The 26831-nt window shown below is 39.7% G+C and overlaps 1 protein-coding gene across 3 annotated transcripts in view; it reads right to left on the bottom strand.

Moving 5' to 3' along the window:
- Nucleotides 1-26831, bottom strand: part of CEP112 (centrosomal protein 112kDa) — a 323660-nt gene that overhangs the window by 186030 nt on the left and 110799 nt on the right. For all 3 annotated transcript variants that reach the window (XM_005858692.2, XM_005858691.2, XM_014532494.1), the window contains one exon: nucleotides 14990-15172. In XM_005858692.2, the coding sequence (XP_005858754.2) occupies nucleotides 14990-15172 (183 nt within the window). The remainder of the gene's footprint in view (nucleotides 1-14989; nucleotides 15173-26831) is intronic.

Here is a 26831-nt window from a genome sequence, read left to right as displayed (position 1 = left end):
TAGTCTGACAAGGACACCGAGGCAGGCAGCTCGGCAGAGGGGACTGGGCAGGAGAGGGAATCAGTCTCAAGCAGGTTCAGGCAACAAACCTGGGAAGTAGACAGGAGGGGTAAGCAGAGCCCTCCAACCCAGAGAGCAGATCTCACAGGTGAGTGACCTACACAAGCTGAACTACAATCCTCTCTCCTTCCCACAAGTTTTCCATGAGGACAGGGGCATCTTGGGGTTTCTTTTCCTAAGGGAGGGGCTGTTTCCTCTCTTGTGTCTAAGTGACTACAGTTTGGGCATTACTACCAAGGCACAACTTCAAAGGTGAAGGTTGCCTTAAGCATTCCCTGCCTCCTTGTCTGCACTTCCTAAATCTTTTCCTTGTCTCCTCCCCCACCTCCAGCAGTCCAAGCCTTCTGACTACCACTCCCCCGTGGCATCCCGCCAGGAAGTTATCCTCCTATAGTATTCCTCATCCTTCTCCTGTACACACTTCCATCCATCAAAACTCCCATTTCTTCAATGGAATGGAGTTCAGCTTGATGACAGCAATTTAATTAGAATTAACTTCACAATGTGAGGCAAGGACGGGTGTTCCCCTCTCCACCACAACAATGTTCAGAGCCCCTCCTAGGAAGACTTCCCTGGTGACCTCAGGCTCACGCAGCCTTCTGACCGGGAGGCAGGGCAGGTGGCCGGGTGACGGTGACGACTGGTCGCATTTGCGATGCTCTGGTACTTGCTGAACAGCCTGGCAAGGCTGTGACCTCTCCCAGGGGAGGACTTCGTCCTGTGTTTTTATACCTCTTCTTAGCACCGTGACTGCTACATGAAGGTATATATACAACAGATAAAGAATGAACCAAGAGATAAATGAAGGAATCCTTGGAGATATCGTTACATCTTAAAAGAAATCATTCGTTCTTCTTACCATACCTCTTTAATCATTTAAACTTTAAAAGTCTTCATGAATTACTGATTCCAAAATTCATTTTATTGTTCATATTTATTTCGAATTTTTAAATGCAGGCATGAGTCACCTGGTCAAGGCAAATGCCCCAAATAAAGAAAAGGCAAGAGAGAGTGTCAGTCCAGAGAAATTCGACTTAGAGGTATTTCAAGCATTGTAGCTGACGGATCCAGGCATGTGGCAGACTGTTCAGAGTGGGAGCTTCTCACAGCCTGGTGACTCATTGAGAATCCGGCCTCTGGGGGCAGCTTCAGAGCCCCTGTGATCTTCTTTCTCCTGGTGGCTGATGCTGGACTAGATATGTTCTCCCTCTGACCTCAGACCCTCACACTCTGGGCTCTTACACAGGCCCAGGCAATATCTGGCTCTGTTTGCCTCCTTGGGTGACTTGACAATGGACGGCTGCTACTCCAGCTCAGCTAGGAAATCTTTGTGGGTGCCCTTGACAAGGCTCTCAGGGACCCTGACCCTCACTGATCCCAGTGATGGCAGTGGGACCCAAGGGGCTTGGCTGGGTGGGTCGCTGGTCCTGCCCAATCACTAAGGAAGCCTGGCTCAGCACCGCCTGCAAACCATGCCTGACTAGGCCACTAAGTGCCCGAGTGCTTCATTCACCTGGGCCTCAGGCTTCCCATCTCTGAAATGGGCTCCCTGATTGCAAAGTCCATGTCCAACTGAGGACTGTTCTTTGGTGCAGTAGTCTGTCTAGGTTGTGTGGCCATAGTTCACATAGTAAGATAAATAAACGAATATTTAGAGGGTGATTCAAAACTATTTGCCCATTTCCATTTCTCACAACAGTCCAGGAGCTGGGTATCATTGCTGCTTTCCCCCCTGGCTCCTGCAAACCACTTTCTCCTAGTTCTCTTCCTCTCACTCCTGACCCACTTTCTCAGTCTTCCTGTCCAGCTCTATGTCCTCTGTCTTCCCTCAGGCACTGAGCCTCATCTATTCTCATTCTACCCCCTCCTCAGGAGAGCTCATCTTCCCCGCTGGTATCCATTACCATCCGTCCAGGTGACCTCAAATCTCTATTTCCAAGCGAGAGCCCTCTTTTGAACTCTAGCTCTGTATTTCCACTTGCCTAAGTGACACCGACACCTAAGTGTCCGGTGGCACATCAAACCGCGACTCCAGGTCTCCTCTCTCCTCCCTGTCAGCGACTCCACTGAGTCTCTGATCATCTCTCACTGGGATGGCTGCTCACCAGTCACCCGCCTCCAGCCTCGCTGCCTTCCAGTTCTCAATCCTCTGCTGAAAATCCTTCTGACTGTTTACAGTTATGATCTCTAAACGTTTTATTAGACCCACGTATCATAAAAATCAGGGCATACAACCAGTGTGCATATGCATAAGTCTGTAACACTACCATATTAATGCATTATGTAACTTATAAAATTTGCACAAACAGGTATTTTTAAAAGATTTAATACAAACATACATAAATAGAAGTTCTGTTTTTTTCTTTCTATGTTCTAATGGGCCCTACTTGCGAGAATCCTATTTCAAATAATGACCAGAGGGGGCAACCAGTGTCACCAGCAGGACACTGTGGTGGAGAAGGGAAGAGGCAGAAGTGGCAGCAGAGATGGACAGTATGAACCCCACATGAAGACCATGCTCAAGGGATCCGGGCCAAACCTCTCCACATGGTATAAAGCGTCCCCAGGTACTGAGCATGCCACTCCTCCTTAAAGAATGTTTTTCCTAGCCTAATTTGCATAGCAAATATAAACTCTTTTTAAAACTCAATGCATATGATAGCTCCTTTAATGCAACCTTTTCTGAACACCTTCTCAGACCCCATGTCCCCACACCACATGACTGCCATGTCTTCACTCAGAACCAAAGCACCTTGATCACTTTCCTGCACTTGCTATATAAATGCCTGGAACTGCGAAAGGCCTGGACGCTGGGCCCACTGGAGGAGGCACGGACTACAAATGTCCACTTCATGCTGGTGGTTTTACAGTTCCTTATGCATCTGGTGGGTCAGGCAGGCATGTAGGTGAAGATTCCAGGGGTAGAAAGGGGAAGGGAGGGTATTGATCTCCCTCCTGCCACAGAACAGTGAAGAAAGTATCTTTAAAAGCCTGATTAAATCACCACCCACTCAGAGGGTATAATTGGCAAAAAGATGCCCTCGTGGGGACTTGAGGGCCTGGATAGCTTGTCCTTCTGATCAGGGGTGCTACTGTCTTCTATGCTGCACAGCCTTTGATGTGGGTAAGATGTGCCCTGTCTATGGTAAAGGCAGGCTTCCTTTCCTCTCTGTTGATACAAATCATATCGCCCTCCTTTATGACAGATGCAAAAGGCCTGTCCCCAACAGCCTCTAAGCTGAAGGGGGGATTGCTCCCTTTTTAATATCCCTAGGTCTAGCAGAGTGCTTGGCACAATTAGGAGCTCAACCGATGATGCCCAAGGAATGAATGAATATTACAGATGTGGAAAATGATGACAGGAGATAGAAAGTGGGTGACTTGGGTTGACAGAGCCAGGAAGGGATGGAGCCTGACCTCAAGTCAGCATCTGTGTCTTCACATTGGGTAAGAAATGGGTAATTGTATCCAGGTCCATACTTTAATTATGAGCCAATGACGTCCAAATTCACTTTTCTGGAATCTTGACCTGCATATCCAACTGCCTGCCTGACACATCTCCATCTGGATGTTTAAGATGTAGCTCAAACTTAGCCTTGTCAACAACGGAATGCTTGCCTTTGCTTTTATTCCCTCCTAATCATCTCATATTTAATACCACCATCTATCAAGCTGCTCAAACCCAAACTTTAGAGAATTCTTCTCTGCCTCACTCCCCACACTTAACCCAGCAGCAGGTCCCATTGACTCAAATATGTATGTCACACAGACATCCAGGACGGTACGCAGCAGCCACGATGGCCTTTTAAACATCTGAGTCAGATCATGCCACCTTACTGCTTAAAAGCCTCTAACTGTCTTTCAATCACATTTAAAATCAAATCCAACTCCTCAAAGGCCCTCCCTGCCCTGCACCTGCCACACTTATGCCACACAGGCCTCCTTTCTCATTTCTCCTGCACACCCTGTTTATCCTCTTACAGAGCCTCTGCCCCCATTGTTCCCTCAGGCTTCCTGGCTTCTCCCCCAATCCCTCCAGCTTAGACAGCGCTTCCTTGGAGAGCCTTCTCTGAGGCCAGCTGGCACAATCATCTGTCCCTGTGTCCCATCTCTCCACTCTACTTCTCCACCTACCGGCACTGCTTCGCGATGCCCTCGGTTCCTTTGGTTCTTGTGTGCTCTCATCTGTCTTCCCCAATTCAAGCGGATGTTTCTTTGGAGCAGAGGACTAAGCTCTCTTGGTCTTTGCTGTCCCCACAGCAGGAATCCCCCGTAAGGCCATAGCGGCCGTGCCCTACACAGCTCTGGGGCCACACCAGGATGGGAAAAGCACCCCCTAAGGTGTGTGGCTGGCCCCAGGGCCTGGCACCAAGCAGCACTCAAAAAGTGTTAATTGAATAAATAATCTAGTTGAATAAAGTCTATGTCTTAGGCAATACCCCATACAGAATTCTACCCAAGTTTTACAGATAGGAAAACTTATGTGGAAGTAAACTTGAGTTATATATTATTCAGAGTCACAATTATACAGATGTTCAAGTACACAGTTCCATTTTGTTGGTATCAATATGGAACAATGAGATTCAAATTGAAATCCTCATTTTTGAATTGGAGAATTTTTTTTTTTTAGGAAATACCAACTTTATGGCACTAGACCTTGATGCTCACTGCATGTCACTAGAGAAGGCTGGAGAGGGAGAAGTACAAGAGTGCGTGTTGCCACGTTTCCCAGAGTCTGACCAGCATCTGCACATCTGCATTCTCAGGGTTGACTTCCACAGTGAGCAGAACACACTGTACCTCCCCAACTCATGGCTTTCGTCTACGACAGCTTTGGCAGTCGTTTTTGAATAATTGAAGAACAAAAAGTTTTCAACCCTCACACTCTACTTCTCTCGTTGCGCACGCCAACATTATTTTATCTGGAGCCATTATAAAATTTGCCCAACAAGTGAGGATAGCATTTACATTACAAAAAATGTTTTCAGAAAACATTTGGTGAACACATGCATTTTGTACATTAAATGACATCTTTGCAAATAACAAAATAAATAAGGTTCCACTTGACCTTAGGGATCTGGGGTTTGTTTCATTAATAAATACTGACTTAAAGAGCAAACTTAAGATGAATGAATCACTAGTTTAATTTTAACCTTTTTAAAGACCTGCACTTTCAAGTACTTCTACTAGAAAATTCCCTTGTTTTGAGATGCTAGGCCTGGCTGGACTATTGGTTCCATGTTTACTGAAAGCTCTTCCGGACCACAGAGCGATAATATGCACACATGCGCACACACACATACACCTCGAGACTAATGCTGCATTTCCAAGGCCCCACTAACAAGGAAAGAGACCCCAGACCCATGCCACATACCTCAGCCAACTTCATTCTCTAAGGAATTAATTCATTAACTCACTTTCAAATATAACTACTAAGTTCAGGCCTTGATTTCACATCTAAACAAAACAAATCAAAATGAGCCAGAAAAATAATGCACGTTCTCAAACCTTGCAAGTCTAATTGTGCATTGTTTCTTTCTGATTTCTTGTAATCTCTCCCCAACCTCCAGTATACAAATACCCCAAATTACTCGAGAGGTCAGATAGGAATTTAAAATAATTTTTCAAACAAGAAAAATAATTTTCATTGAATTTTAATATTTGTTTCAACTGAAAAACATTATCTCAAGGTTCACATTAATCTACCAATTTCAATGCTTTAGGTATCAACTAGGCCAATTTTTATTACTGAAAGGTTTCCTCCTGATGACAATATTTTTCAAATGTTTTTTGCACATAAATGTTAAGTAGTTTGAAAACGGACTATTATTTTCATGTAATGTAGACTATTATTTTCATGTAATGCCTCGCTCTCTTCCTCAAACAGGAGTTCAAGGTCTCTCTGACATCAATCCCTGTCATTTTTTCTCATGAAAAACACTCAGGTGTTAAATATCTTTAGTTTCATGCAACCAGGCATGATTCCAATTAGTTCTGAATGGAAGACAGAATGACAGTGTAATAAGCTTCAATTTGCCAGCCCTTTGAACATGGGATGATATCATCATTTGGCCAATCATTTCTTGCACTTGGGCTTCAACCTCTCTGTCACAAAAAATCACCTCGAATATACAAATAAAGACATCAGAGATGTCCCTTAGAGAACTGGCTGAGTCAGAAAGCCAAAGATGACTTTTCGAAGACATCAAGGAAGGAGAGTTATTCACCCAATATTTCCTTAAAGGTAATTTCTGCCAACATTCTTAGTAATTACACTGAGGCCAGGGTGAAGAGGAGAAGCAAGAGCGATACGCTAAAAATAACTGACGGGATTCTTCCTCATGTCAATGGGAATGGCATTCAGCCTGTGGAATAAAGATTTATCTCTGGGGTATTTTATATAAAAAATGAATTCAACTGAAAACTTTCCATTTTGACTAAAATAACTCTACAATTAAGCCAAATTTACATCAACATTAACTTGTTTTTGAGGATTCTAAAAGAATCATGTTTTCTAATTGTTCCTTGTATTACTACTGAGAAAGTCTCTATGCTTGAACTTACTTGACCTCACTTCTGAAAGTTTTTTGATTATCTGTTGTCATGCAATGAAACAAAATACATGGGCTTCTTTAGGGGGAAAATACTGACATTGAGGTCTTTGAGACTTAAAGATTCATTCCATAAAATGAATGGGTCATATGTAATATTCCAAATTAATATGTGCCTATAACAGACCTTCACCCATAATAAACCATTCACAACAAACCCTATTCACCAGTACTAAATGGAAATTCCTACGCAATTTTTATAGAGATTCGTATGGTAGACCCCCATTGACCTAAAAGATTACTAGAGTCTTGTTCAGGACATACCTTCTTATTTCACTAACTAGAGGCCCAGTGCACGGATTCGTACACCAGTGGGGTCCCTCGATTGTCGAACAGTTGAATGGTCAGACATTTAGCATCTTAGGCTTTTGTCCAACCATTTGTTCCACCATTCAACCAGTCACTATGATGCGAACTGACCACTAGGGGAAGACGCTCTGACAGGTAGGTTAGCTTGCTGCTGGGGTTCAGTTGATCGGGATTGGGCGAGATGGACCAGACATGCCCTGGAGCCCTCCCCTGCCCTGATCGTGTACTGGTGGAGTCCCTTGGCCTGGCCTGTGCCCTCTTGCAATCCGGGACCCCTCGGGGGATGTCCGCAGGCCAGGCCGAGGGACCCCACTGGTGCACGAATCTGTGCACCATGCCTCTAGTATAGGATAATGTGAAAACATAAAGCAAATCCATTTAAAACAAAATATTCATTTTTCAAATCTATAAATTCTGAAATCTGTGGGAAAGAATTCTATTCCAAATAAAATGTTAAGAAATACATAACTCTTCAGAGTTTAATTAGCCCTGGCTCATGGCTTTGGAGAAAGATTCAAACTATTGGTGGCAACTTGATTTGGATTTATACGGTCTGAGTTACGGGTATCAGTATTATAAATCTAGCAATGTATTAACAACCCAAAATTGAAAATGTAATGGCATTTTTGCAGAATAAATGAAATTCAGAGACAATGAGTTCATACTTAAGCAGGCTTATGGGGCCTGGGCCTTTGCCCTGAGTCTCAGCTACACTAACCACTAGTTATATAACCCTGGGCAATTTACTTATGTTTTCTGAATCTTTTTCTGATAAATTGGAAATACATGTGGTCATCTTCTGACCCATGTAAGAAGGTCAAAACAGAGTTTCCATGGGAAATACAACCCTTATAGGGTACTGGTAAGATTGAATGCAATGTAACAAACCTATCAGAGAGCATGGCTCACAGGAAGCATATTAAATACTTGTTGTTGCTGCTGTAAACACATAAGTGTAAAAATTCAGTGTGGTCCTAGAAGGTACTGCTTACTAAAACTGGAACGCAAGCAGCATGATTCAATTATGACTTTGCAGCAACACCAAGGATGGCAAATCACCAAAAGCAAAGCAAACTGTGATGGGAATCTCAGCATGGGGAACAAAGAGCACCAGTGTCTGCCTCCATGCGAGGCAGAGATGCACACAGAACCCTGTTCCTTTTTGCCATGTCTGAGTCTCTGAAAACTCTACAGTCTTTCTTGAGAGAGGCTGTGCGATAAAGAATACTGAATTAAGATTAAGACGCCCTGTCTTGCTAGTTCTGTGACCTTGAGCAAGAGAATGTCCTTGAACCACAGGTCCTTTATCTGTAAAATGAAAATAATTGGATGTGCTCATCTCTTTAGATTACTTATCTGACTATTTTATTGCTGGATGCTTAGACACTAGATGTAGCTAGAAGCTCCTTGTCTGGCAGAACATAGTGTATACAAAGGTTGGTATTCCCCTGCAGTCTCCCCAATTTTCACCACTGCAGTTATCACATTATATCCCCTATTTTCAGTATCTCCAGCATTGAATTATTGCTCCTTCAAGAACAATATTAATATTTCTAAGAAACCTATTAAGTAGAATGAGAACAAAAGATAGATTTCTAAAGCAAGCATTATTAATTGACATGAGGTTGCTAATTCAAAGGGAATACTTTATATGTTATTTGGAAGGTTTGTCTTTAAAAAGAATATTCTTTATCTGAAAGTGGACCACATGCCATAGAATGTGGTTTCCATGGTAACTGCCACATTTAAAAAATATGCACAGGACCAAAGATACACTGTATACTACTTCTGCAAATGGATCATTCTTAGAGAAATCAGTTTCTTGAGCTCAGCCTGTTATTTTTTGCTTTTTAAACTTAATATAATTTCCTCCACAATGAGGACCAAGTTGAATTATTTAAAATAGTTTAATTATAGGTATATATGCTAATCTTGTGTTTATAAGATCGAAATAATTATAGAATTATAATGGAAAAAGAAAACTGGTGACCTACAAAAAATGTAAACTTTACCTGAAAGGGCATCTTCCTATATTTCCTTCTAGTTATGTAGCTAAGAAATAGTATAATAATATATGAATACAAAACATATTATTGAATTCATATGTAATGTTAGACACATCACTACTGATAAAATGAGATCTTCCCATCCAAGCATCTATGCCTAAACAGGAGAAGGACTTTGGTCCTATTTGGAAAATTCTGTATCCCTCTGCTTTTGATGTCAGAAAAACAACATTTCCCCCACAGGCTTTTAAAAGTGGCTTAGTTAGGAAAACCTCTATATGTTAAATGTACACAGAAAGTTCTTGGGCTATCTTAATACTATGCACTCCGAGGATGCTCTGAAACGTCATCTAAAGAAAATAAATTAAAAATTGTAATGTGTGGTTTTACCACAAGTCCATTATTTGTGAAATACTAAAGTGAATTGTTCAAAACATTTTCCCACCAACTCTTCTAATGTCTGACATTAAACATATGAAAAAGGTGAAGGGATTAAGCAAAAAACGCAACAAACCCATAGACCCAGACAACAGTATAGTGGTGATTACCAGAGGGAAAGCGGAGAGTGGGGAGGTAGAAGAGGGTAAAGGGGGGATAAATGGTGACGGAAGGAGACTAGACTTTGGGTGGTGAGCACACGATTCAGTGTGGAGATGATGTATTACAGAACTGTGCACTTGAAACCTGTATGGTTTTATTAAGCAATGTCACCCCAATACATTCAATTAAAAATAGAAAAATTATGTACATTGCAGCAAACCCCACTTAATACTTAAAACCCACTTAATTCCACTCCTCCAAATAACGCAGGGTGCCAGGGGATGAGTATCAAAGCGTGGTGTGTGCACAGATGGAAGGCCAGGCAACCACTCTGATGTGACTGTGGTGTCGCTAGGGAGAAGCAGGGAACACAAAAGCAGGGCTATGCTAACAGCAACAGCCTCATTACATTGGGGGGTGGGGTGTGGGAGGGGGGATACAGTTTATATAGTTTGCTTTATCCAAGCAATCAGTCCAGTTTGACCCCAAGAAATAAAAATATTTACTACCTCAAAACCAAACAAATGCTATTAGTGAGTAAATATTGATGATGAAATACTATTTTGGTTATGTAGGTAGGATGTGAACCATTTCAGTACTGGTACAAATATTCTACACTCCTGGACCAAATTACCACTTGATTTTATTATTTCATATAGTTTTCCATATTATCAATCCAGAGGACAAGAGAATCAGAGATAAGAGAGAGAGAGTACTAACACACTGGGAAATTAACATCAGGGCATTAACTTTTAAACCATTTCCAAGCTCAGCCATGTTCCTAGTTTTTTCTTCCTCCAGACATTTTGTAAGGGTTTCTGGAAGTAACATAATAATAGTGCTAGAGTTTGCTAGGCTTGTGACTTAAAATATGCTTTCTTTTGATTTAAGTATCTACAAAATTGGATCTTTCAAAGTAGCTGTTGTTTGATGTTGAGAATAACTGAATTCTCAATAAATTAAAGTAAAAGTTTGGCATATAAAAATAAAACCTAATAATTATATTTTTGAAAGTAATTAAAGAACCTAAGGTTATCCTACCAGGTTTTATTTCCAAATGTTTTAACACATAGAGAACATAATCAGTTATATTAGTCAGTGTCCTTTATTTTAAGTCCCATATCAAAAATTTCTCTCTAAATTGAGAGCTAGGAAAAGAAAAACATGAACTGGTATGATTTTTTTCAGTAGATAATTAGAATCACACAATTCATCATGTTTTCCTTTTTGCTATGGCTTCTAGTCAAGCTCAGAGCTCAAACTTGTACTTAACTGAAGAATTTTTTTTAAGTATGGATTTTCTGATGTGGTTAATATCATTTATTGCTTAATTATTTCAATTATATTTTACCTGTCTAAGCATGTATTTATCATAAAATGCTGCCTCTCAAATACTTTTTGAAAGTAGCTGGCATATAAAGAAATTAAAATCAAGTATTTTCAATAGAAAAATGCTTCCCCCAAAAAGCCCAGTGTTCAGAACATCCATCTTGTTAGATTCATCCTTAGGCAATCTTGAAAGAATAATAGCTAGTGTTAATCCACTGCACACACCCACACTCAGTTCATTAATGGAGACTTTGATCTTGTACCCAGATTCCCAAATTCATGTGAAATAATATTATTGAGATATAATTTTAAAAATTAAAATGGTTTTCACTTTTTTGAAAAACTTTTTGGTAAACAGAAGAGAGGAAGAAAAGCTTTTCTGAAAACACCACATTTTAGAATCAGTAATAGGTGCAGCCACTTTACTGTGAACCAATATGGCAAAATCAAGGTGATCTGTTCACTATTTTGTAAAAGTTGTTCCTCTTAGAATCATAATTCTCAATTTAGGGAATCCACAAAGGCATTGAGATGCCAATGTCTGGCAGGACCCCTTTTACTAGATACAAAATCTATATATTCAGATGTCACTATAACCTTCAAGTCTGTTGTACCTCATCTGCATTATACTGATGGTGGTTCACATTGGCAGCTGTGGTCCCCTGACTCCTCGATTTGTCTGTACCTCTTAGACAGCTGTCCTAAGATGGTGACACCACCTCTGGGGCGAATCACAAAGGTTCTCTGTAACAGTCTCAGACACTTTGGCAACAAACATAAAAGATCAAGCATTCTCTAAATGGTTCAGGGTCCTAAAAGAACAATGAAGGGATCAAGGAACCTATGTTCTGTTTTTCTTCTAATTCAAAGGGGTAAATTGTAGAAATTCTTTTATTACATTGCAGTTCAGTAGCAAAGCAAGAATTACATGCAGTACTATCATGTTAGAAGTTTCCTAGAAGAATCTTAATTAAAAAAAATAAGTTCTCGTTGTATTAAAAACATGATTGGATCAATCCAATACTTCTTCAAAATAATTTCAAAAAGAGGGATCTGACAAATGAGAAACTGACATGAATTTCTGTGTTGATATCTACTGATCTAGATGCTTTTTCTTAAACATTATGACCTTAAGTAGATATCAGACTAAACATGAGGGTGGTAAATTAATGTGCATTTCAGCAAATCACAGCAGTGAAAATAAAGGTATATGACATAAATATAATATATGCATAGAATAATTAGCTAAATGCACCAAATAAAATGAAGGGAATGGTTAATTGCCCTTAGTTGCATTATTATATCTTATCATTTCTTTATAACAGAAATTACTTGAATAACAACCAACCTATATATAGCGTATTCACCAAAAAGCACTTCTTAGTTGATATATATGATTCACCGTATGGTAGGTAACTATACTTTATAATAATGATTTGATTATCAATATGCAATATATCAAACCTTTAGAAAGGCCAAAAGTATACCATATATTTAGTATACAATTTTTCATATACTGTATGTACTCAACAACCTGATGGAAGAAAAGCAGCAAACAAAGCCATAGTATCCACGTAGCTATTCCACGGGTCCTCTGTGGTTCAGTATTTCAACTAGTCCTTTCTACAAAATGGCCTCCATTGTTAACGGAAGCAGCCAAACGTGAACTGAAAATCAAATCTCTCTGGAACCAAAATTAAAAATCAGACAATCCAATATTTAAGACACCTGTGTTTGTTCTGCATCAAACCACAAAATAGTGACTTGAAAAAAGATCTATTTTAAAAAATATATGCCCACCTTGTCTTTTTGAGATCTAGGAATGGAATTCAGGACTGAAAAGGCATTATACATGAGATTATTTAGAGCACAATCATGACAAGATATATTTGGGAAATTTAGGACTTATCTGAAGGAAACTTTGAAACAATAGCCTCAAAGAATAACCAAAAATAATTGCAAAGCATTATCATTTTGGCATATATGATAAGATTTTTAAAAATATAACATTGATAAAGTTTTTAAAAAACATATTCTCTAAAATTAACTAATTATGTAACTTATATTATATAGTAATCCTTTTCATTTTGATCAAGAATGCATTTAGCCCGTTTCCATTGCTTCTTAGCATTCCCAGGACAGCAATTCCAATTGTTTCAAGAAAGACGCAAAATATGAGAAACATAATCCTATGAATAATATAGCATTTGAAGAAGTCACATGGTCCTCATACTTAATATTTCAATTAGAAGAAATTCAATTAATAACCTTATTATACTGTCCCTTAATTATACGGGACAATTCTAAAATTTCCCTTTTGTTACCATTGGATGGACCGCACCCTATACATGGCAGATACGACATATGCCAAAGTCACAAAGATTTCCACTAAATTTGGCTGCCACTTGTGTTGGCTTTCTACAACACCACTAAAATAGTAGTAAGTGATATAAATTAATGGATTTTATTGTATCAATTATTCAATTTTACTTGGCACACAGGCACCACACTGACTCACAACTCTAACATCACACAAGACAATGGTAGACTTAGTATCATCTCTGAAGGAGAAATGAATTTTGAAAATATTCTTAACAAATTGTATGGCTAACAACAAAAATATCAGCATAGATTTTATAAAAGCTGTAATTGGCTGGTGGCAGAAATATAATATCCATTGATTTCCTAGGAACTGCCTGAGTATTCTCGTACTCTGGCTACTATAATGACTACATATTTAGTCAGCAAACCCCATAGAACAAGTTGAAAATAATTTTCATGTAAATGTAGATTACTGACACACAAAAAAGGCTGTGCTGAGTATATCTATATTGCCCAGTCATTATCCGAAAGTAAAAGACTCAAGGTCAAATGAAAAATAACCAATAACTCCCATTCTTTGCTTTACTGCTTCCCACCCTCCATTCAAGAAATTAACATGTTTAATCAGTTGTATTTTCATGTTTAGATAATTATAAATTTGTATAAACACATATTAAAACAAATGGAAGGTTTACATCATTGTTCAAAAATTATATTATTTGGGGAGGAAGAATAACTAGGAAGAAGCTTATGTGTGGTATGGATAATATGGTTAGATTTTAATGGGAAAAGAGCTATTTCAGCTTAGTATATTGTATGGTTGTATTAGAAAATAAAATGATCTCTTTATTGTTATCAATTGCTCTTCAATTTTTCTTCAATAAAATTTCACAGCAATCACCTCAAGAGGATACACTAAAGGCCTTTGATTATATACAGGGTGGGGCACAAGTAGGTTTCTAGTTATGAGTACACAAAACACAATTTATTCTTATATTATTATTTATTAATTACTGTGTTATTTCCCATACAAACTACTGTAAACCTACTTTTGCCCCACCCTGTATACCCTATAGAATGTATTGCACGACAAAGATACACGCCCAGTAAGAATTTTTTTCATCTGAAATTTATAAAGATAATTTTTCATGCTGACAGTGCACATTTCATCCGTAAGTTTGAAGAGTCAAATGCTACCACAGCTGGGGGTTATTCTGCCAAATGGCTTCCAACAGGGACGACAGAGATGGAGGCTAGGAGGCATGTGTATGTGCACGAAGGAAAAAGCAACAGACCTGATGGGAAATAGCCTTTCACTGGAGTCATTTTTATCAATTACCATCTGAGTGATCTAATCAAATATAGAGTCTAATGGGAAAAAAAGCAACACTAGGAAGCAAAAGCAAATATTAAAACAGCTGCTTGATTACCTACAGAGATTAAAACAAAAAGCAAGGAGTGAGGCTGATATATTTCATAGGGATTTGCTAAGGCTGAGGGGAGGGGTAAGGGGCAGATACCTTTAAAAAATCCATCATGAAAGGAACTGAGACAAGATTATAAAAAAGGGGCCAAGTTATAGCACACCATGGGATTTTTAATCTGGCTACCTGTGGTTTCTGTAGTTAAAGCCTTATTCATCCTTAAAACAAGAGGGGGGGGGTGGAGGGAAGAAAACAAAAAAAAATCACATTTATATGTCAGTTTTGCAAATGATCAAACAGCGTGCGTCAACAAGAATAATAAGAAAACATGAAACGCTGATGACTTTTTAAAAAGATGCCCGTTTTATCAAATATTATTGGTAATTACCTGTGAATCTCGTTTCTTGAACTCTTGAATTTGATTTTCGTGCTCCATATTGGCAGCGCGAAGCTGTTTTTCCAGGTTTTCAATGTCCCGTTCATGGTCTCGGACTAGGCTATCCTTCTCTGCGTTATGCTGCTGTAATAGGTGCGTCTTCTCCTGTTCATGCTCCAGCTTCAGCTCTACTATCTGATTGGACAATGAGGAGGACAGTTCATCAACAGAACATCCTTGTCGTCATGACAACTCATGGACAGCTTAATTTTTCCCTAATTTGACCAAGTTCAAAATTTTATTTTTGCGTCATTATTACCTCACCCTTGAATACTCTCATTTTTTGGGGGGGAGTGGGGAAGGTTTACCCAAATCTCCTAATATTCAAGACACTTGGTCATATTCAGTAAATCCTTCTGCAATCTGTTGACACAAATGCCTGAATATTGAAAAAAAAATTATGTTGAATGCTAGGTATTTCCTCCCCATGAATTTGGGTATTACTGATCAGCAATGGTTATAAATGGTTAATAGTCCGTATGCTTTGCTTTTTGCTTAAATATATAAGCGTATGAGCAGCAATTAAATCGGTCCGTTTTCTTTATGATTTTTAAATAAAAGATCGGAGCTAAATACGCATCTGGATTATTGCATATACAGTTGTCTTTTTAAAAATAAAATGATAAATTTCAAAGCTCTATTATCTCATTGTCAGCTACGGTATACCAACATAAACAGATGTTATGTGTTCCAGAAGGGCACCTGCTGTGCTGCAAGCTTGCGCCATGATTTCATAAAAAGCATTCTATTCTCAGGATCCTTTCCCAGTCCACTCCACACTGGAGACTGTGACCTTGGCCAGTCTGAGCCTCTCCCTGCAAGACTGAATGGCAGCCGGAGACCAAGGGCCTGGTTGCCGCAGCTTTGATACTAATCCTCCCAGACTGTGCACAATGGCACCCTACCTGGCCTGCAAACTATAGCCAGCCAGGCTGTCTTTGAAGCAGGTGATGAATAGGGGACTGCAGGAAGCCAGCTTCCCCAGTGAACTCCAGGCCACACAGCTGCTAAGAACAGTCACTTGGATTTTTCTTCAGTTTTGGTGGATTTCAGTGGAAAAAACTGCTGTTATCTAGAATATGTTGTGTTATTTTCGGCGTGAGAATCCATCTTCAAAAAGCTAACAGTAGGAGCCTGCTCCAAACCGATCTTGTTTCGTGCAATGAATCACCAGACTACCATATCTTAAAGCTATAGCATTCATTTCTCCAGGCACGCATGCTGCACTCAATTTCAGAAGTTATTTTCCTTTAAGATTTAGAAGTCTCATCCTCTACTTGCAAATTAAGACTCAAAACACAAATTAAATTTGCTTTTAATTTAAACAACAGGTTTCAAATTTTTTTCTGATAATGATCTTTCTTAGAGAACTGAAAAATCAACCATAAATTTCTGACCACTCATAAATTATGCTATTTAGAAGAAAGAACAGTATTCAAATTCTTGAATATATACACTTATCAGAACAAAACAATGTATAAAATATGAAAAAATTTATTTTGTATCTGAGAATAAAGATGCATTCTAGTGAATTTTTGTTTATTTAAAATGTAGGAATCTTCAGTATTATTCTACTTCTGGCACTTTTTTCTTTAAACACTATTATCAAGTAGTAAAGAAATGTTTCTTTGATTATTTAAAATAAATTGAGCCCTAGCTGGTTTTGCTCAGTGGATATAGCATTGGCCTGAAGACTGAAGGGTCCCGGGTTTGATTCCGGTCAAGGGCACATGCTCAGGTTACAGACTCGATCCCCAGTGTGAGACGTGCAGGAGGCAGCCAATCAATGATTCTCTCTCATCATTGATGTTTCTATCTCCCTCTCCCTGCCTCTCTGAAATCAATAAAAATATGTAAAAAATAAAATAAATTGACATGTTTTATCCTATGGTTCATACAACTACAATATTAATCACAACAAATGAGAGAATTTAAAAAGGTATTTATATTACTGTACTTTTTTCAGGCAGCCAAGTGTATGAATTATGGAGTTAGGATATTTTTAGTTCTTGGACATTATTTTTACTCAGCATTATGTTATCAAGCATCATTATAACAAAATTATAAATTTTACTGAAAATCATTTAAGTATGTAATACACTGAAAGGAAAGAGAAGGAGGTGGAAAGTCCCACTGAGATCTCAAACGCCTCAGAAAACCCATGAGAATGGGTATGATTTAAAATTGATAGCAAAACATTTTACAATACTCTAGGGAAAAGTAACAATTGACCTATAATTAAGGCAGAAGAATTTTTCCCCCCAAGAAAAGACACATGACCAGAAATCACTGTGAGGTTGTTAGTAATGGTGCCACCTTGCTCCAGGCTCTGGGAATAATGCATTTTCAGAGTAACTTTCTGAGTCATTTAGAGTTCTTTCTGATAGACTGATCAATGACCCTGCCCATATTCAAATTTGAATTCATTCTAAAAAATCAGGAGCAAATGAAATAGATAATGGAATTTCAAACCTAAACATAAACGTTCATAAATTATTTGTTTGTTATTTTGTTATGACATGTTGCTCAGGGATGCTAATGAATAAATCTCAAAGTGGCTGGAGTCTTTTAAAGTGAAATAGTCAGGCTTGCCTGCTTGATCCAACACTGCTTGGCCAACTTCTAGATGTTATGAACCCTTTCTGATCTTTGCCTAGGTTTCTTCACTGTCAGTACCCTCTGGCAGGTGTGTCTTCTGATAACTGGTAGAGTCCAGGAGAAAAACCCAAATGTCTGGAAACATTTTGATGATAGATTTATAATCACAAATGCCATGATGAAGGTGGATCTATGATTAAATTCAAGGTTTCACTTGTTCCTAGCCCCTTTCAGGTAAGAAAATGGTAAAAGGATTCTTGGATTTTCCAGTTTGGTCCTTTACTTATGGGCACATCTGAAGGGTAAACAGAAAGTAGCATAACCTCCTTACCTTGGACTATACCACTTTTGGTTGACCGACAACAATTTCTAATGGAGGTAGTGGTGACCAGGAGGTGGTAAATCACAGAAAATGTAGAGGATGTAAAAGTACACAGCATCCACAAGGATGGATGTTGAGTGGTCAATGTGGTCTCTAAGTCAAGGTGGTCCAAAATCTATAATATGTACTACAGGGGAAATATGACGCACCATCACCAAGGAACCTGCTTAATGAATGCTGGCTAAAGATATCCATGTAATACAGGAGGAAAAGCTTCAAGTTCCCTAATCCAAAAGCACTGAGCGGTGGGCCAGGTAATTGTATGTGTAGTGCACACTCTACAGGTACTAAAACAGACTGGCATGTCTTCCAGGGACAAGGAAAGTGATCAGCCATCACTTGCAAGCATCTGCTAGCATCTGGCAGTCCCTTGAGTTACTGAGCTTGATGGCATGGTGGTTGGGGTTTGGGTGAGAAAATGGCTTTATTGTCTAGAAACTACTAGGTTGACTCACATGTAATTGCCCTTTTTGTAGGTCAAATAGAAGATGGATAAGAGTCCTGTGCCATCTACTATGGAACCCATCACACACTCTGAAAGCGAGGTTCAAGAGTAAAGTGTTGGAGTTCTGAAATCCCTGCAAGCACAGCTCTCTATCCCAGACTAAATCATTCTGCAGTCTGATGATGATGATGTTCCCACTCCAATGAAGGCTTCACGGGAGTGCCAATGGCAGGAGCACATTCCAGGCCCAGAGAAAGACCAAGTGGGAACTGCTAGATATCCAAGCTGCTGGGGGGCTTGGAATATATATTTAAGTCCTGGTAGCTGTTTTACAATAAATTAGCACTAGCAAATACAACCTGAATGCCTTTTAATAATCTTATAAAGAAAAAGACAAAGGGGATAAAATAAGTCATTAATTCTCAGTACACAACACATAGACCAACACATTCCAATGATACACCTCAATGTCAGAAATTCTAAAACCAGAAACAAATTCCAGAAGTTCCAGAATGCACCTAACACATTAAAAAGGAGAAATTATGGTGCAAAATACTACCTAAAATAACCTCATATGTAACTAAATGATAAAATCTGTATTCTACAAGCCTTGGTATAAAGGGGTAAAGCCCTAGTGAATGTAAATAAAAAAGTTGAAGAGTTTGGAGTGATTTAGAGGCTACCTAGTACAACAGTCATCTTTTTTAAAGATTTTTTATTGATTTCAGAGAGGAAGGGAGAAGCAAAAAGAGATAGAAACATCAATGATGACAGAGAATCACTGATTGGCTGCCTCCTGCATACCCCACACAGGGGATCGAGTCCACAACCCAGGCATGTGTCCTCACCAAGAATTGAACCATGACCTCCTGGTTCCTAGGTCGATGCTCAACTCCTGAACAACACAGGCTGGGCTACAACATTAATCTTAATCAGGAATCTTTTCTATAACACTGACAGCTGGTCACTCAGCTGCTGCTGGACTGGTTTTAGCACTAGGGGAATAACTGTGGTCCAAGGCAACCTATGCCTCATACTGAACATGCCTGGCACTGGAACTCCTGGGTACAGATAGCAGGAAAAGCTGAAAACTGTAAAAAGAAAAACAACTGTTTAAAAAACACACACACAAGAGAACACTCACTGACAGCAGTCAAACAAGGAAAGAGGAATATCACGAATATCACCTTGGCCATAAATTTCAGAAGGTATTGGTTAAGAAAGGAAAGAGAAGGTTCTGACATGGTTCGGTGAGATCTACTATTTTGTCTCCATCCCCCGGAGGTAGAGCTGCTAAGTTGAAATAATGCTGGGGAATATTCTTTAATACCCCAGTTTTGTAGAGAAATAGACTAAACATCAATCATTTCCTTTCCCGGTTGCGAAATAATACCCATGTATGTGCCCCAGTGGAGAAAAGGAGGGTAATTGCATGGGGTAGAAATGGCTGATGGAAAGAAATGAATTAAGCTGGGAAAGTGAAAAACTGGGGCTTATTCTTCCTGATAGAATCATCAGCTTCAAAGTTCCCATAAGAAAAGAAAAAATCCTTCAATACAGAGCACAAAACCTTGTGTAGGACATTAATAAAATGTTAAAAGAACAGGTCTCATTTTCTCTAACAAAAGTTGCTCAAAGCTCCAACTAAGTTCTCCTCCTCTATCCTTATCATAATTTCAAACTATAGAAAAGTAAATGACAAAATACCTATGGCCTCAAACTGTGACTGAAAATAGAGACAGTAAAGGAATCAAAGAGAATTCATGCACATTATAACAGAACAAGTAGTAGATTTGGATAGAGCTACCCATATTAAGCCCAAGCAAGATGAAGGAAAAAAGTGTCTAAACAACTATAAATTTATTATATCAGGGGGGAAAAATGAACTGAGCTAAAAAGGAGGAGGAAAGAAAGGAGGAAGGGAGAAAAACATACTTTAAAAATCAGAAACAATTAGAGTAATAGGATAACTTACTAAGAACATGAGTACAATGAAAGAGAACTCTAAGATAAAAAGATAAAAAAACAAACCAAGGATTAAAATAACTCCATCACAAAATTAATTCTAAAGTAAAAACAATTATATATATATAGAAGGCTAATATGCAGTGTCCCCTTGTGAGTTCGACCAGGAGACCAGCAGTTCAATCGCTCACTATGATGTACACTGACAACCAGGGGCAGTGCAGAACAAAGGAAGACCCCGGCCGGCAGTTGGCAGCCAGAAGGAAGGCCCTGGCCAATGGCCAGCAGACCCTGATCGGCCCTGATTGCCAGCCAGGCCTAGGGACCCTACCAGTTCACGAATTTCGTGCACTGGGCCCCTAGTGCTGAATAAACATGGCTAAAAATCTAATCACTGACATAGACCAAAGACTTGAGCTAATCATAGTAAAGGCCCATGAAGGAGACAGACAGAAGATTATATAGAGCAGCGGTTCTCAACCTGTGGGTTGTGACCCCTTTGGTGGTCGAACGACCCTTTCACAGGAGTCGCCTAAGACCATTCTGCATATCAGATATTTACATTACGATTCATAACAGTAGCAACATTACAGTTATGAAGTAGCAACGAAAATAATTTTATGGTTGGGTCACAACATGAGGAACTGTATTTAAAGGGCCAGAAGGTTGTGAACCACTGATATAGAGAGAAAATAGAAAAAGGAAATCCATGTATACATAGATATGTCAGGAAATTTCTCTGAAATAAATGAAGAGATGAATGTGTGTACCAAAGAAGTACAATGTACTGATATACCAAGTCAGATTGAGAAAAAGAATGGCTGAAGAATACTATAACTAACTCAAGCATGGAAAAACTCAGACTATAAAACCCAAACTACTAACACACTCCTCCCCCCACCCCACCCCCTCCACACACACACACACAAACACTTGAGGAAATTCAGGCAACCAGGAGGTAAAACAAAGAATCTGTATTAAGAACAATTAGTTGCCATAAAACAGCGGAGCAATGTGTACAAAGCTTTATGGAAAGAAAGATGACCAGAGAATTTTATTCCCAGCCAAACTATCCTTCAAAAATATAGCATACAAAAATGCAGTGAATACAACAAATATATGCCCTTCTTGTAAAAAAACTCTATTTAATGATGATGTCTCATTAGCTAATAGGTGAATCAAATAAAGGACTCAGATATGAAAGAAGCTGTGCTAAAAGTCCTGGTGGTGGATATATAATTGATTTAAATTTAAAAACTACCTCTATATAACTGTGAGATTATGGTTTTAGAACAAAGTATAAATGCTACAAATTTCCGTGATATATAAATAATACTATAACTGACAAAATAGAGTGGTAGGAGTGAGTGGAAGGAAGTGTAAGCATGATAATTTTATTTTTTACTAGAGGCTCGATGCATGAAATTCGTGCAAGATTAGGCCTTCCTTCCCCTGGCTGCTGGCACTGGCTTCCCTCTGGCATCCGGGACCCAGGCTTCCCTCACAGCCTCGGCTTGGTCCGGAAGGACAGAAGGATGTCCGGTCTAATTAGCACATTATGCTTTTATTATTATAGATAGTACAGAGTGAATTAATGCTCTTAAAATTGAACCATAAAATCTGAAAATGACTCTAACCTTAATGTATTTTTAATCTTTATTTCTTACTGTTCTAAGAAATAATTACTCATACGATAAAGAAACATTTTCTAAATTTCAGAAATTCCTTCAACTCCCTTTGTTTCTTAAACTTTCACATAAAAATATTTTAATAAGTGGCAAATACAGCATGCCCCTGTTTCTAAAAAATTATCCTTTTATTTATTTATCTCTCTCTCACAGAAATTTCTGAAATGATGCTCTATAAGATTTTTTTGGTCTAAGTTTTGCTTTCTTTATTGTATGAGGTTACCATGTCAAATGGCAACAGCTCCCTTCAAACACATGGCCCTAGTATACAGAGGAATCCAGCACACAGTTACTCAATGATACTGGTGTCCCCACTGTCAGTACATTCCTCAGCACCTTTGTGAAGGAGGTATTGTCTAGGCCCCCCTGATCCAAAAAAATCATTCTAATATTCTCATTTTCATGAGAATTTTGAGCTCTTCCTCAATACTATGCCAAGGCAGTTCTGGCATCGCCACTTTGGATCAATATGACTGTAGTAGTAGAGAAGATGACTTCCCAGTGAAATCACAAACTATTGTAAACGTGTTTCATATTTAAAGAAGAGATGAAGGTCAGTTCAAAATTGAGAACAATTACATACATCAGACTAATGACAGTTCAAGGGCACTTTGCTTTAAAGTGTTAGCCATTGAAAGATAAGGGCTTTTCTATAGGGTTTGCCAGGTAATACTTCCACATCATCCCACCTCCCATTCAAGGGCTCCCGGTGAACAAATTTTGCTTCTTGTGAAATTCAGTACTACTTTTACATAGTTTATTAAGATCCATACTCAAAGACAAGTGCATCACGCCCACCCTGCTTTTCCATGTAAGAATATAACTTAGATCATCAGGTCATGTCTCTGAGCAGTTTCCCATCTGCATTTGCAAAATAGCACTTTTGAAATGTCAAAATAAGTTACCAAATTCTCCAGAGCTCCAGAAATTTAGCTCCAATGGGACAGAATCCACTGCAAAGTTAGCAGCATTTCAATACTGATTTTGTGACCTTACATGTTGGCATATTTTTTTATTGCAATAATATGATGTAAAATGTGCTATTGGACATTACATTTCATGAGAGATAAGGACTCCATTAAAGATAAACTTATGGACAATCTGCCTTGAGATCTTGGAGTCAGAGGAAAAGTACAACTTAGCACAGAAAATACCACAGTATGGTCTGATGTTCAGAACAACTTCTTCATAGAAACAGGCACACACACAAAAAGTAAAAAGTCGGCAGCGTGTCAAGAGTAGAAATAGAATTTGTCATCTATGGGTGGCCACGTGGCTCTAGAGTTAGATATTTGCTGCAATACAAAGAGCCATGCATGCAACCTGTCAGTCAACAGTTTGCTTTAGTCACGCAAGCTCTCTCATTTAAAAGTTCATATTGCTGTGCTAACTGCTATGAGATGGAACCAGGGCCTGCCAACATATACTGCTTCTCCATTCCTTTTCCTTACTAGTCAACCATCACCTGTCAGGGCCCACCCTGCTGAAGCCCCGAAGCTTAGGATGCACTGAGGGCTGAAGGCTGGGAGCGCAACAGTGAGTGCGAAGGAGAGCTGAGAAACGATGTTTCCGTTCCCAGTTAACACTGCAAAAACGCTTACCCGGCACCTGCAGGTGACGAGTGACAATACTTATGCTGAGCTTTTAAAACTTTAAAAAAAATTCCTACATTTTCTGTGTGTTTATCTGCCAGATTTCAAGTACACACCCAGGAAGGATTCAGATAGTCAAATGCTTCAAGAAGCTTTTTAAAAAATATATTTTTATTGATTTCAGAGAGGAAGGGAGAGGGAGAGAGACAGAAACATCAATGATGACGAGAATCATTGACCAGCTGCCTCCTGCACATCCTCCACAACCCTGGCATGTGCCCTGACCAGGAATCCAACCGTGACCTCTAGATCATAGGTCGACATTCAACCACTGAGCCACACCAGACAGGCAAGAAGCTTTTTCCTCTCAGTTTAGTGATGGTTCACTCATGCCACTCAAATAGAGAAAATTCATTAATTAAGAATACACCCTCTTAGACAGAGTTCAACATTTTTTGTAAAAATGTGTCTTATCTATATATTTTAATTTATTTTACCTTATGGTAATGTGTAAGGGGTAGACCCTTCAGTGTTTTTTTATAATCAACAATAAACATTTATTCATTCTGTAGAATTTCACCACTTGTTTATCTGTTGAACTACATTTCCTTTTAAAGGCTCTGTAGTGAAAAAAGAATATATAAAATCTAAGATTAAAGAGTGATGGAATTGCAAAAAAAAAACACACACAACAACAACAAAAAAACCCTTCATGGCTCAGGAAATCCCAGCATGCCTGCTTTGTTGTTTGTCTCCAAAGTGAATGAGGTTTGTGAAAAGACAATCAGAATTGTCCTTTTGTTCCAATGGGTTATACAGGAAAGAAACAGGAAATCTTGATGAAAGCTTGGGCTTTACAGGATATTTATGTGAGTGTTTATCCCATGTGTTTGATGTTTTTCTCTACACATCTGCACACTTTATGCCTGCATTTTGGCTAAAATATTTTTAAATACCACTTTGCTTCTTTCACTTCATTATAATTCCTGGCGTGATGCTTTCTATAGGGGAGGGGCACAAAAATTAAAACTGAATAAAGAAACGTTGGCCCAGAAGGCACAAGTCATTCATTTCTCTGGATGTCAATTTCCTCATAAAATGTGAGGATAAAACCGGATGAGTGCTTCTAAAACTTTTCCACCAAAGCACCCCTAGCAGCGGTGAAAATGAATGGTACCCCCCTGGGGGATCTGAGGGCAAGCTGGAAGTTTCTTTGAAATGCCCTACTTTATCTGAAAAATTCATGAGAACTTTGCATTTTACAAAACAGGAAAGTCTATGTTTGTTTTAAAAAGAATGCTACCTCAATAGTAAAACTATTTGCTTTCCCACAAATAATCATGTGAATGCCACCCTCCAGGAAAGGAATGCAGCTTCACATCACTGGGCACTGGCTCACCGCCCCAGGGACCAGCGCCCATATGAGAAGCTTGGGGGATCGGCATCTCAATACCCCTGCAGTGGGAAATGCTATGACCATTTAAGATTTGACCACTTCAGATTTTCATATTTTAGAGAAAAGGAAGACTAGATAACAGAAAAGTGGTCACATGTGCACTTGACCTGCAGCTGAGAAGGTCGTGGGAAGCCCGGAGAGAAGACAGTCCACCTGGAAAGGGGGCAAGTAGGGAGTCGGTGGCGGAATGAGCGATGTCTGCATCTGTCAGACATGCACAGGGGCTGAGGTCTGGTCAGGCAAAGGCCCAGAATGTGAACGTTGTTGACCCTGGCATAGGACGTCCTCTTCAAGGTGCACATCCCTCCACAACACTCTGACTGCTACTTCCACACTCAGGTGGGGAAACCTACTTGCTCATGGGCCAAATAACTCCACTTGAGTGGTTCTTAGGAAAGAATCACTAGAAATACTCCTCACAGTCCATCTACACACCGGCTCAGCCTGTTTCCTAGACGCATGAGTGAAGATGAAAAGCCTGGTTCAGGTTCAGGTTCAGATTTCATCATCTATTTATTGTGCAGGACCCTGGGCTGGTTACTAACCAGATGTGCTCCAGTTTCTACAACTAGAATATGGAGACAATAGATAGCGGCACCTGCTCCACAGACTACTGTGCGATGGGAAGTACTCAGGTCGTAGAGAGCATGTAGAAACGGTACCTGGCCCAGATAAGGAAGGTCCTACTGACTGTTAGCTGTTATGATTATTATTCACAGCCCAAATGTAACACTTCCTCAATTACAGACTTGAATTTAAAAACAAATATGCAATTCTCCTTAGTCTCCTCTTCTCTTGGCTAAATATCCTATTCCTTTAAATTTTCCCCTGGCATAGTTCCAAACCTTTCTAGACGGTGGAGCAATCCTTTTGAACATGCCTGAGTCAGTGTCCTATGTAAAATGGACAACCAGAACTGATTTCTTCTTCATACGACCTGATATATATATCTACACTAATAAAAGAGAAACATGGTAATTGGTGTACGAGCTACCCTTCCCATTGGCTAATCAGCATATCCTTATGCAAATTAACTGTCAGCCAAGATGGCGGCCGGCAGTCAGGCAGCTGGAAGCGAACATGAGGTTTGCTTGCTGCAGTGACTGCGGACTCCAACCCCCGCCTGACTTGACGGCCTCTGAGCTACAACTCTAAGAAACTATGTACTATGTTGCAAATGTAGTAGCTAAACAAAACCCCAGAAATCAGCTTTCAGCCAGCCGGGATCTCAGAGCTAGAGTTATACATTGTTTCGATTATAGCAGCGGAAGCCTCAGAGCTAGAGCCAGAGCTAAAGCTGGCCCAGAATAAAAAAAAGAAAACAAGGAGCGGTTGGGAGCTTCAGTCAATTGCCAGCCTGAAAGCAGCCCTCAGCCCCTCACCCAGACTGGCCAGGCACCCCAGTGGGGACCCCCACCCTGATCCAGGACACCCTTCAGGGCAAACCAGCCGGCCCCCAGGCCTCTATCCTATATAGTAAAAGGGTAATATGCCTCCCAGCACTGGGATCAGCGGAGCCGCGAGGCCTCCTGGCACTGGATCAGCGTGACAGGGGGCAGAGCCCAAACCCCCTGATCGCCCTGCGGCTCTGTGTGTGACAGGGTGCGGCGCCCCAACCCCCCCCCCACAGGCCCTGCTCTGTGGGTGACAGGGTAGAGCCATAACCTC

This window comes from Myotis brandtii, unplaced genomic scaffold (assembly GCF_000412655.1).
Source record: "Myotis brandtii unplaced genomic scaffold, ASM41265v1 scaffold120, whole genome shotgun sequence".
Lineage (NCBI taxonomy): Eukaryota > Metazoa > Chordata > Mammalia > Chiroptera > Vespertilionidae > Myotis > Myotis brandtii.
The sequence above is the reverse complement of the archived record's forward strand: the minus strand, read 5'-3'. Positions and strand labels throughout refer to the sequence as shown.